Source organism: Aspergillus udagawae (assembly GCF_001078395.1).
Source record: "Aspergillus udagawae IFM 46973 DNA, scaffold_7, whole genome shotgun sequence".
NCBI classification, from domain to species: domain Eukaryota; kingdom Fungi; phylum Ascomycota; class Eurotiomycetes; order Eurotiales; family Aspergillaceae; genus Aspergillus; species Aspergillus udagawae.
Genome location: NW_025091270.1, coordinates 2,125,907 through 2,138,222, shown reverse-complemented (window position 1 = coordinate 2,138,222; position 12,316 = coordinate 2,125,907). Strand labels below are relative to the sequence as shown.

At 48.9% G+C, this 12,316-nt stretch overlaps 6 protein-coding genes across 6 annotated transcripts; 2 read left to right on the top strand and 4 right to left on the bottom strand.

Moving 5' to 3' along the window:
- Positions 1 to 20: 20 nt before the first annotated feature.
- Aud_009410 (hydrophobin family protein) lies at positions 21 to 564 on the bottom strand (the record flags this gene model as incomplete). The annotated part of the gene is made up of 3 exons (XM_043294263.1): positions 21 to 77; positions 122 to 210; positions 258 to 564. 3 exons carry the CDS (start codon positions 562 to 564, stop codon positions 21 to 23), a joined length of 453 nt encoding a protein of 150 aa, XP_043150198.1.
- Positions 565 to 1,278: 714 nt separating this feature from the next.
- Aud_009409 (uncharacterized protein) lies at positions 1,279 to 2,070 on the bottom strand (the record flags this gene model as incomplete). Its single annotated transcript, XM_043294262.1, has 1 exon — positions 1,279 to 2,070. One exon carries the CDS (start codon positions 2,068 to 2,070, stop codon positions 1,279 to 1,281), a length of 792 nt encoding a protein of 263 aa, XP_043150197.1.
- A 1,508-nt stretch (positions 2,071 to 3,578) lies between these two features.
- On the bottom strand, positions 3,579 to 5,391 carry Aud_009408 (putative C6 transcription factor; the record flags this gene model as incomplete). Its single annotated transcript, XM_043294261.1, has 2 exons — positions 3,579 to 5,348; positions 5,383 to 5,391. 2 exons carry the CDS (start codon positions 5,389 to 5,391, stop codon positions 3,579 to 3,581), a joined length of 1,779 nt encoding a protein of 592 aa, XP_043150196.1.
- Positions 5,392 to 6,532: 1,141 nt separating this feature from the next.
- Positions 6,533 to 7,860, bottom strand: Aud_009407 (FAD-dependent oxidoreductase; the record flags this gene model as incomplete). Its single annotated transcript, XM_043294260.1, has 3 exons — positions 6,533 to 6,893; positions 6,940 to 7,315; positions 7,374 to 7,860. The coding sequence occupies 3 exons, from the start codon at positions 7,858 to 7,860 to the stop codon at positions 6,533 to 6,535; spliced, it is 1,224 nt and encodes a 407-aa protein (XP_043150195.1).
- Positions 7,861 to 10,032: 2,172 nt separating this feature from the next.
- Aud_009406 (lysozyme) lies at positions 10,033 to 10,793 on the top strand (the record flags this gene model as incomplete). Its single annotated transcript, XM_043294259.1, has 2 exons — positions 10,033 to 10,203; positions 10,257 to 10,793. The coding sequence occupies 2 exons, from the start codon at positions 10,033 to 10,035 to the stop codon at positions 10,791 to 10,793; spliced, it is 708 nt and encodes a 235-aa protein (XP_043150194.1).
- A 491-nt stretch (positions 10,794 to 11,284) lies between these two features.
- Aud_009405 (uncharacterized protein) lies at positions 11,285 to 11,521 on the top strand (the record flags this gene model as incomplete). The annotated part of the gene is made up of 1 exon (XM_043294258.1): positions 11,285 to 11,521. One exon carries the CDS (start codon positions 11,285 to 11,287, stop codon positions 11,519 to 11,521), a length of 237 nt encoding a protein of 78 aa, XP_043150193.1.
- Between the last annotated feature and the right edge of the window lie 795 nt (positions 11,522 to 12,316).

Below are 12,316 nucleotides of genomic sequence, written 5' to 3'. Positions count from 1 at the left end.
GCGCATGTGCCATTAAACCCTTACGCAATAGATCCCAAAGCAATGCACGGCAGGCTCGCAGCGATACCAGACGAAGACTAAACCTGTTAGCAGCTATCCACCGATAATGCCGGATACATACCGCATCAGCGGCGTTTGTCTGACAACAAGCCACATTCTGCTTGCAGTGCTGGTTGAGCAGATCTTGGATAGGTAGAATAAGAATAGTAACTACAACCGTTAGCCATTTCACGAGTGGAATATATTAGACTACTCACTTTGCACATCCAACTTGGAGCATTGATCAAAAGCCAAAATGCCGCTATCTCCTGAACCACCCCCGGCGAGGTTGCTCAAAAGTCCAGCGCCAATTCCCTCGTCGGCTGAGGTAAGATCGCCAGCTTTGACGGCTTTGCCGCAGCACGAGAGCTGCGCTTTGTCGCCACATTTGCGTGCAGCCTCTTTGATTGTCATCTCAGAATCGAGCAGCGGAAATTGCGGCTCGCCTCGTGGAATGACTTCGGAGGGAAGGGTAGCCACCGAGGTGATGAGGGTGAAGGCTGCGATGCTCAGGGATAATCTCATGGTGACAAGCAAACTGACAAGTACTCAGTGAAGAGGAAAGCTCTTTAGGATTTGCTCGCGTGAGGATGTGACAGCTTCAGCAGCAGACAAAGATGGGTATAAGTCGGCCAGTGTTGACAGATAAAATGATCAAAACATTCCAGATGACGATGGAATTCTTCACACCTGCGTAACCAAATTCCCTCGTTCCTGGCATTCCTCTTCTGGATTCCTGAAAACATTCGGAGCGCATACCTTACGCCGAATCTAATGGATAAAACAGTCAAGTGCATGAACTCGTTACTTTCTTATATGTTGTATAATTCTATTATGCAGCCAAACTTTGACGCCAATACGAAGCCTGCAGCCCTAAGGAAGGATAATTACTGCTATACAGCGGTGATATTCCAGGAGGTCCAGGGCATGCAGGAAAGCGAAAAACCCCCCTGTGATTGTCTGACTGGAATGCATGACTCAAATAAAAAGTATTTGAAATCAGCATAATACTCGACCATTCTATTTTATCTGTGAGACATGCTGTAACCTTTATAGTCGCTCAACTTGCATATTATGCCATGCTTCTTTGCTGCCTGGTCAGCCGGACAGAGCTTATAAATTCCTAGTTATTATCGCCATAAATTCTCGATTAATTGAAGTAGACTATAACCTAACACGCAGTACAAAAGGAGTATCATAAGGGCAACAGATCAAAACAAAAAGCATATAGAATCCTCATCAATAAGTCAAAGTCACAACATTTCCCAGCCAGCCAACCTCCGTCTTGTTGACAACTTCCTCGAAAATCCATTGCCCGACACGGGCACGATGCACTGTATACCCAATAGGTGGGCTCTCCTCTGTTCCCACCCGGAGCTTCTTTGGCCCAATGCTGGCAATGCTCTGGTCCCCGACCAGCAATGACGGACGAACAATCACTGCCCCACCAAAAGCCCTGGACGATTCATCCTTCAGCGCATCGGCCTTGACCAACTCCTCCAGCTTTCTTTTATCTTCATGTGGCACCGCAAGGAGGACGGTATACAGCCACTTGAAACCAAACGGCACATCATCCGGACCGTCCACGCCGGTGGTTGAGATAACAGTGATGACAGGTTTGCACAGTCGCTCGTCCGGGTACTCGGCATATATCTCCCCCAGCGCTTTGATGATGGAGTTGATGGCTTGCTCGCAGATATGCGGATTATCCATTTTGACCGGAGTGGTCAGGGAAAGCTGAATCGAGGGACGGGCCCCAACGCCACTGACGATCTTGTCCACAAGCTTTCTTTCATCTCCGGACAGTAAGGTCTTCTTGACGACTGCGACATCGGTGATATCGCCTTGGATAATAATCAGGTTTGCGCTGATGGTTTCTTCGCTGATTCCTTGCGCCAGCAGCATATCGTGCAATTTCTTGGGTGTCCGCGCCAGTGCGACTGCTTTGAGGCCTTCCCGGAGAGAGAAGGCCAGACATGCATTTGTGCATCCGCCTGTGGCGCCGAAATATGCGGTTCTTTGGGAGTTCATTTTCAGAGGCAAAGAGTTTCGTATGAAATTGTGTAGAGCCAAAAAACAAACTCGTAAGCGGGAGTGTGTCATTAAAATAGTCATGAGACTTAGGACTTCCGTCCTGTCCAGTCTCCAGCTGATGGTAAGGCTGAACTACTTGGTTGGTCGACGGCCACGGCAACTAACATTTAGCCCGTCATCGATAACGGAGGATCTGTCTGCCCGACTGACAGGTAAATACATATCCAGTATGTTAGTCTTCGTCGGGCTGATTCAAATCCCCCAATCATGTATTCCCCCGACTCCGGCGCTTACATAGGCGACCACATGTTGCGCCTCCCTCTCGTATCTGAAAGTCAATTACTCTGTCTCTGTGAATATATAGCAATTACGATTCTATTAAATATCGCTGGAGCATGATAAGGTCTAGATTTAGCCTACTCTGGCTCTCTAAAATTGCATAAACTCAAAGCCTGGGCAGCTGACATCTTATCGACCATCATGACGCTAAAACCATGTAACACTTCAAACAGGTCTCCTTGGAGTATTATTACAGTTCGATGGGATTGTGAATTAGAAAATACCCTGCATCCTCAGTCGGTCCGAATTCGGCTTGCACGAAGGCACAACTGGATCTCGCGTACAATGCCTGCAAATTCCCACAAACCGCTTCGAGAAGCGACATACACTGAGGGAAGGTACCCATCTCCTGCTCGGGTTGAGAAGGGTTCACAGCGTCAGAGTCGAGGATCAACCTGCGAGTGCGTGATCCCTGGCCGTCCGCACCGACAATGAAATCAAAATATGCTTTCCGATAATTTCGAATCCTTGCTCTTTAATCGATTTGCGCGGAACGATGGCTCGAGACCTATTTGTCGTATGACCGATCCCATGGCCCCACAGGTCGATCTGCAGGCCTGTGGCGCGCAGAGCTGGAACCGATCGATAACCGGACGTCGTGGCCCATATTTAGAAGCCAGAATGCAAGGGCGTTGCCCGGGATACCTGCGCCGCAGATGAGGAGCAGGTCAGGAGCTTCGACTGGGCCACAGCGATTATGGTACTGGAATGTGCGATATGTACCCGTAGCAAAAGAAGAATGTGCCAAGTTCAACTGAAGGGACTGGCAATGCTATTAAGGGCCTATTTAACACCCTCCATCCCCGTTTTCCCGGCGCCCTTTAATGGGGCTAATATTTCCGGTTTTGCCATGCTGTTTTAAGTAGAAGTAGCCGTCAGCCCTGGGTGGGACAGAGTATAGGAATTTTATCTACGTTATGAGTTTTCCGTATTCAGTATAAGCCCTCATGTCGCTAGACGTAATCAAAAAAATTCCCTCGATACACAATATCACAGTAGGAAGAGATCATATCCTCACCAAAAGTACGCTTAACGTGAGCTGCCAATGTCAGCGAAGGGCTTGGGATTGGTCCTCGGTCTAAATTAGTTAACAAATGCCACGCGTTTAACCTTAACAGCTGGCTTCCAATTATTATGAAATCGCGTATCCTTATTCCTGCTTCGGTTCACTCTTCTGCTGTTCCACCTAGATTCACTCCGCCGTGTGATTGTACTTGTCTCGGCTCCTCTTCTAAATCAAACAGATGCGGAGGCCAACTCTGATCTGTCCATTGCTGAACAAAGTATGGATCTGAGAGATCAAAATTGATATTGTCGGTATTCAAAAAGTCAAAGTCAGCATCAGCCACAGTGGGCACAGCCAGTATATCCCCGTATGTCCAGGATACAATATCCGGAGGACTAGCACTGGTCGAGAGGGAACTAGCTGCCATGGTCTCCAGAATATCGCGGCACTCGGTCAAGCTCTGGCTGGCAGCGTTGATCACAGCTTCTTTGATGGGCAGACCATCAAGTAGTGCCTCTACTTGGGCCGTTGCCATACAGACAAAAAGGTAGCCTCTCACATTCGTTTCGCCATACCACAGTCTATCGTGTGTATATTGGGCCACCTTGCGCGCGTCTTCCAGCAATGGCTCTCTGCGAGCACGATTTCGCCGCTTTGAAAATATAGAGTTGTTTGCTTCCAGTTGTGTAATCAGTTCCTGGAATATCGCCAAGGCACCCCGCGTGATAATATCTCGGTACATGCCACCCCCGGCGAGTAACAGACGACGATACAGCTTGTCCTCGAGAAGTGAAACCAAATCGAGGGCAGCTTCGAGACACACTTTCTGGGAGTAGCTGTATAGAGGATTGCGTTTGCTCTGGATTGCGTAAGGATAGTGGAGACTTAGGAGGAAGCGGCGGAGATAATGCTCGCAGAAATTGTACTTGAACCGACCTGCTTCATGAGTCGGCATATCAAGCTCAGTTGACATGTTCGGGTCCAAGAAGGCTGCTGCACTACGGCAAACTGAGGCCAGCTCGTTCCCAAGCCGAAGAACATGGTCATATGACGGTTTATTCTGCAGGTTGTTGATGACTCTCGTAGCTTCCAGTCTTAGAGGCAGGGAATCCGCCAGCAGACGCTGGACTGAGGTCTGGGTAGGTATGGAACTTGCTTTGGCTGTAGGGCCCTCTCCAAACGCCTCGACCAAATCATCATCGTCCAGGTTGGAGGGCGGCTGGGTATTATACTCAGCCGCTGTCATCATGGGTTCCATTCCCGAATCCAACGCAGCCTGTACATTCAGCTCCAAGATTGTATACCACAGACGCCTTCTTAATTCCCTTTGAAGCACACTCATCCGGCCTAGGCTGCTGGGATCTTGATGCAAGCCCATCTGCATGGCCATCCGGATTAATGACCCGGCAGAGATCCAGGCCAAATCTGCTCCAACCCGGTTCACCTGGCGCGCAAGCAGAAGCAAGCAATGAATCTGAATCCCATCTAGTGTCAAACGATCCTTCTCGAAAGGCGCAGAGAGCCATCCCTGAGCAGTATGGATCCATGTTCTTGCTTTGGCAGCCAGCTCAGTATAGGCTTGGACATCACCGTGCAACGGTGCTGCAATAGCCATGACCAGTAGAAGTTTCACCTTGAAAGGTGTCGTCGCCGTTTCCGGGTTCCTCAAATAACTCTCGTACTCTACTCTGAACAACTTAGTGTGGAGAATTCGGTAGCATGCCTCAAAAGTGTCGAAATACAGTTGTACTAGCTCGTCCAGCACCAGGGGGCCGGGTAGCAGTTGATGGATACTGCTAGGGAGTGGGGTCCGACTCGGCAGCTGCTTCTTAATATCTCGAGCCAATTGCTTGCATTTGGTAATTTCCTCAAAGATTCGTTCGCCAGAGCGCTCCCAAGGCATGTCTTTCTTGAACGGAAGGCCCTCCACCTTTGGTTGGTTAGCGTTGATCAGGAGCCAGTACTCTACACATAGTCGGGTGACGTACCAGAGGCAACGAGCTCATCCAATGGCCGTGACCAAAGACCCTTGTCTTGGATAGGGTGCCGTGAAATGGACCAGGAGGAGCTTGGGGTGTGGATGAGCTTTGCGGAATATTGTGGTTTCTGTCCGGATCCTGTGGGATGCATCGCGCAGGGCCATCCGACACAATAGATACCACTGGTACAGTGCTTTCATCAATTGATAGATTTGGCGAACTGGAGACAGGCCGTTGTAGTACGCTCGCGTCTTGGTCGGCCGCTGTTTGCACCACCGGTCCGTGGGACCGTTGTGATGCCTGTCTCTCTAAGCCTGTGGCGCGGCCCACCGCATATGTACAAACAGTCGACTTATGCGCTCTGCATTGCCCACAGGGGCTGTTTCGGTCGCATTTGACCTTGCGCCGCCGACACTCTACGCAGGACAACGCTGGGCGTCGGCGTCTTCTGGGTTCAGTCGGCCCAGCCATTGGTGTATGTTACCGGACAAGAACAGAAACTCGTTCGTTTCGTTAGGTCAGGATATTGACTATGACACAAAAGTCAAAAACTGATTCTGCTCCGTCGTTCATGGGTGAAGGAGGATTAAATGTTATCTCCGAAACAGTATCGGACGTCACAAGTTGCCGATATCTCCGAAACTGGCACTCCAGTGACATCCCTGTAGCACTTAAGTCCGGGCACTATCCTGTAAGGTGACCCGTCATTTACGCGGCCGGATTTTCTAGATCGGTGATTATAAAATCTAGGTGGACGACTCTCCGATTAACATTAGTCAGTTTCCTCTCAAAAGAAGTCCAGGGTTTCCGGCCGACATGAGAGCAGCAAACGACGAGGCAGCTTACTGGACATAGCAGTTCAGCCAGGAAAGGTCGGATTTGGTATAACTAAGGCGAGGGATCTGCTGATGAAGCTAAACATACTACTTCTAGACTTTAAAGCCCTTTTGAGCGGGATCCTGAAGAGGAAATTCTGCTGCATAAAATCCCATTCAGTCCTCCAACCTGCTTTGCTATTCTTATAGCCAAGAGAGAAGAAAATCAAACTGACTATCAGTAACGTCCAAAACACACTTCTACTGAATACGCTGGTGGTTAAACAACATTCACAATGGATTTACTCCTTGCCTAGAGCTCATCGAATCTCCTTTAGAGCTTCAGATACACCATTGTAGCCACAGTTATAGTCTAAATTGGCCAGTCTTTCCTCCATGGTAATATCCTTTGCCATCACACGAGTGTCCTCCAGGACCTTTGAAGCACGCGGGCGGCGAATATTGTCCACTTGCTTAAGAACCGCTTCGATTTCCGCATGGGAAAGTCCTGGACGCAACAAGCGGAGACTGTCAGCATCCTCGACCGCCATGTTCGCACCTTGACCCTGCAATGGGGTCATGGCATGGGCGGCATCTCCGATGACGATTGCTCGTCCTCGATTCCAGTTAGGAAGGGGGTCCATATCTTGGAGCTCCCACACTTTCACCTCGGTGGCGATGCTGTTATCATTAGCTTCACCACCCATAGAAGACACAGGGTGTATACCTTAGAATCGTGCGTATAGGGTGACAGTAATCGTTGAAGATCTCAGTCATTTCCCGTCGGTCACCGTCTGCGTACCACGACTCCAGGACACTTCCTTTGTCATGGCGGGTCGGAAAGAGGCACGAGAAGTTCATATAGTCATAATTCCGAATGGCGTAGGCTGCAATCATGCGGTTACTCCCATCACCTGCCTGCAGCCCAGAGATGCGACCTTCGGCTGTACTCGGCTCCCACCACACGGGGAGATAGCCGAGTGCTTCTTTAACGGCCTCAGCGGAGGCGGCAATCCGGTAGCAAGTTAACCCATTCTTCTTCGCCTGATAACTGTCACTGCCAACAATCCGGCGACGGAGGCGCGAGTGCACTCCATCAGCAACTATATATTTTAGAGTCAGATGCTTCTGCTTCCAGACCCACCACTGGAGACCACTAACCAATAACCACGTCTGCGTCCACAACCGACCCGTCTTCCAACGTCACAGTAGCCTTCTCAGGGTCGATATCAATGACACTGGTATTGAACACCATCTGCGCCGGACAGCCTTGGATACCGAGCTCATCCGATGGGGCAGTTGCAAGGCGAAGAAGTTCCTCACGGAAATCAGACCGCTTCATGCTCAGAGTATCTGCCCCGTACCGCCCCTTGAAGTCAATTGGGAAGTCTTGCAATTGATTGCCATTTTTGTCAAACAGCCGGTAACCGTAACATGGCACTGCACCAGCACGACAACGGTCAAATCCCATGGTTTGAAGGATCTTCACCCCGTTGGAGAACAGACAGATACCCTGTCCACCGGTGGCCGTATCTGGACCACCGCGCTCGTAGACGATGACAACATGATGCTCGCGGAGGATCCGGGCCGCAGCTAGGCCTGCCAGGCCAGAGCCGACGATGATAATGCGAAGCTTTTCAGCGGTCATTTTTCCGGCTTGTTAGCTTTTGAAGGTGGTGATGGTAGACAGGAGTAAGATTGTATATGTGTTGAGAAGTTAGATCAATCCAACTGCCTTAAGGATGTCACAAGCCCTCTTATAGTCAAATTAGCCGATACGAGCGGAGGGAACCTTATGGTGAGCACTTGATGTCCATCATCTTCCCCAGAGTATCTCCGAAAAGGCCGAGTCGGGGTTCCGGATGATCAGAGTAACCCTGCCACTGTCGTGGAACGGTGTCGGAATGACGGTCTACGTATCGCCAGTGTGCACTATTATGTTTCAGTCAAGTAGTTTTCATTCAACGAGCCGAAGCTTCGTTAATGCGTTTTATCCGAAACCTCGGGTTGTGCCCGGTGATATCGGGGGTCGGTGTTGTATTTCTGCACAGTAACTGACAAATGGGATTTGCTATGAGTACTAAAGTATGTTGAGTACTAAAGTATGTGACGGACTGGAACTGCAGACCCATCGTCACCTTTCTGACATTACTTCTTAGATACGACAGTTACACATAGCCAAATCCCTCGAAAACTCTCTACCAAACTTATGCATGTCCTGAGATCGCAAACGAGCCGTGAGCTGACATAGCTGCACATCATGACGCCTTTGAGGGGAACTTGCAAGCGGCCCATTAAGCCAACTCCAGTTGCCTGTGGTGTTTATCCGCAGTAATCTGCGCATCAGTGACATAGTTCTTGAACTTGCGCAGATTGACCCTCTTCTCAAACCTACAATACAGCTGTCAGATGCTATTCAAGGGACCCAAAGAGGGCTGTCAATAAACAAGACTCAGATGGGATATGCCCTTGTCAGAGACATATGCAAAAGTCGATAGATGGGAGGATAAAGTTGGTTGACTGGGGAAATTCTCCGTGAGGTTTCAACTCGATCATGTTCATCATGTTCATCATGTTCATCTGGAAATGATCTTCCCGCAGAGAAGCATAGAGTTTGTATATAGGCGTCGTACAGTCCAGAATAAGTAAATCAATGAGTCTCGAACAGTGAAGGCGGTAGACATGGAACTTTTGCTAGCACCCCTCTTGCTATGCAGCTACATTCCCATAGGAACAGCATTGACTTTTGCCATACCTTCCGCACCGTCGTCCGACTCTAGTGGACATCTCTCAGCTGCCTGTACGGTGCTGACACGATTCTCGGTCCTACATCAGCGACTGATGAGTCTGTCAACCACCATTGATGCGGCGACTTCAGCGACGAACAAGATGAATTGTTATTAAGCAAGGTAATGGCCCTATTCGTGCGCGATCCCAGTCTGAATGGTTTTCATCTACGGCTGACAGTTATCAGTCTTCCTAAGCAGTGACATCGTTGTCAACTCGCAGTCTTGAACGATCTCGGCTGAATTATTCGCCGGAGGTCAGCAGGCAAGATGCAGTGTGTGGCAATTTGTCGACCTCTAAGGTAGTATTATATCTGTTGGCGACCATTAGATCCAAACAAGGAAGAATACATTCCTAAAACAGTCGACAACACGGCCGTTCGTTTCGTTCTCAACGATTAGACATAGATTGTTACCTTGGAGCGAAGTTGAAGTATCGTTCAGATGCAGCATCGAATCATTCTGTATATGAGGCTATTTTTAGTACATCTTCACATCGACACGAGCAACGGCAGTGGCGTGACGACCCCGTATTTGTCCCCGTTACAATATCCATCAAGGAAAAGATCTTCGCATTGGGCCCCAGAATTGCCCATGCAAGGAACGAACACGAAGCTAGTCAGGTACCTTTGATCATCAGTGCGTTTCTCTTAATCATTTTAGACTGATCCGCGGCCTCGCAAAATGATACCCATCTTGCTAAATAGTGCGCTTGAGCGAGATTAGAGATGACGATCCTCTCGTATAGACGCCCCACAGACGGGATGTGACGATTTCATTCGTATATCCCCACTCAAGTTGTCTGAATCTCCTGTTATGTTTGAATGGGCTGAATTTGAAGAGCAATCCTCAGACGACGATCGATTCGGTAGTTCGTATCAGTCTGAATCTATTTTGGGATGCGAACATCGCAATCAAAGTCAATCATAGTGTCGGCGAAGAGTGCGTAAACCGAATATATATACGAGCAACATCTTCCTCGAGTCAACAGAAACCACATCAAGACACTGAATACCATCACCTCCCTCTTCAAAATGAAATTTTCCATTGCTGCTCTTGCGGCGGTTGCTGGCCTGGCTTCGGCTCTCCCCAGTCAGCCCGAAGCTCGCGCAACCACCGTCCAAGGCTTCGACATCTCAAACCACCAGAAGAGCGTCAACTTTGACGCTGCAAAGAAGGATGGCGCGCAGTTCGTCATGATCAAGGTTCGTTACTTTCCAAACCATCCCACGGCTCATTCAGCCAACATGAACTATAGGCCACCGAAGGCACGACGTACAAAGACACGGTCTTCAACTCCCACTACACAGGCGCCACCAAGGCCGGCCTCCTCCGCGGCGGGTATCACTTTGCCCGCCCTGACAAGTCCACCGGCAGCACACAGGCCAAATTCTTCCTGAAGAACGGCGGCGGGTGGAGCAACGATAATCAGACGCTGCCGGGGATGCTGGACATCGAGTACAACCCCTACGGAGAGACATGCTACGGCCTCAGCCATGCCCAGATGGTCGCTTGGATCCACGACTTTGTTGACGAGTACCATCACGCGACGAGTCGGTGGCCCATGATCTACACCACTGCAGACTGGTGGAATCGCTGCACGGGCAACGCCAAGGGCTTCGGCGATAAGAGTCCTCTGGTGCTGGCGGTGTATACCAGCTCCCCTCCGAAGACGATCCCAGGTGACTGGAAGACATGGACCATCTGGCAGAATTCGGACAAGTATGAGCACGGGGGAGACTCGGACAAGTTCAATGGGCCAATGACGCAGTTGAGGAAGTTGGCCAGTGGTTAAGTTTTAGGCCTAAAATTTCTGTCCTTCGGTTATATTCTGTATTACCTACTGGCTTGCTTCGGTTGAGTTTATAGAGATATTCTGTCGCGACACTCATGTTGTATAATGTTATTCTATGGACAAGCTCCATCAATTGCATCTGATCATGCATCATTCCTGGTTCTCAAGATTGATTATACCTTTCTGGTTGACATAAATATGACGGGAATATGCCGTCTGCAGTACCATGTCACCGTGACTCGATACATGGCGCTGTTGATTGGCAATCCGCGAAGCTTCTTGGCTTGCAACAAGGAATATAAGCTTATGATTCGACATACCAGGCTGTGTCCCTGGCTGTTGACAATCAGCACGTCATGGTAGGGTCATTCCGCCGCGCAGCATATAAGAACAACATATGAAGTGAATCGTCTACTTGCATTTAATGCCACTCTCTACTGCACTGGCACATCACGCGATAAGATATAATCATCTAAACTCCTGTGGACACAATGCCTTCAAAACCACTCGCCGACCATCCGCTTCAACCAAAGAAGGTGCACGGCGTGACCCGCGATGACGAGCCAATTGACGATTACGAGAATGCCATCCGCTCGAAGGAGCAGGAGGCAGAGCCCTCGGACAGGGGCAATGACGCCCCCTCACATCTAGGAACATCGACACGACATAAGGGCGCTCGCACTCGATCGCAGGGCTCGCGGAATCGATCGACCACGGGACGTGTCTGAAACATTCAGAACGCACGATAGAGAATACTATCAGTTCTATTGGCTCGACTATGAAGGGAAGGACAGCATTGGTGTTTATCTCTAGCAGGGGCTGCTGCAAGGTCCTTGTCTAACCATGATGTTCCTACTTCCTTATTTTTAGGGGCTGCCCTGATATAACCTAGAAGTTGCTCAAGGCAAAGCTGGATTACATACACCATATAAGGACTAAATAATAAAATCCTAAGAGGTATTAGTGCTAGTAGAAAGTAACATATCCTATAGTCCCTGTATTAAAGTATGATAGTTGCATAATCTGTGTTCATAGTAAAGGTTTAATCGAGGAGTTGTATTTTGTTAATAGTTAAAGTTATATGCTACTCAGGTTATCCCAGACCAAGGATTATACAGAGGCTTAAAGCTACGATGGGTAGTTCCATTCGCTATTAATAAAATAGGCTGTAATAGCAATAATGCCTGCTAGAACGGGCTAGTCCAGCAATTCAAGGCAAGTAATACTTTGGCATCCATAGGCAAGTCTTTTATTTGTGAGACGTGCTGTCCAATTATAGCATCATGTAATTGTTGATAGTAGAGTGTGTTTGCTAGAGGGAGAATTATTGAAATGCATTATCTTCCACCATCTGAAAAAGGAGCTGTAGGCCAGTGATAGTCTTCAAAAGCTGCTCTCCAAGTTAATCTCTTATTAACTAAAACTCCAGTTCTTGTAGTTCCTGTGGCCCTCTTAGATTAAATTCTGGAATAGAGTTTAAGTTCTGGTGCCTTTCCATGACGCTGTCACCATAAGATCTACAG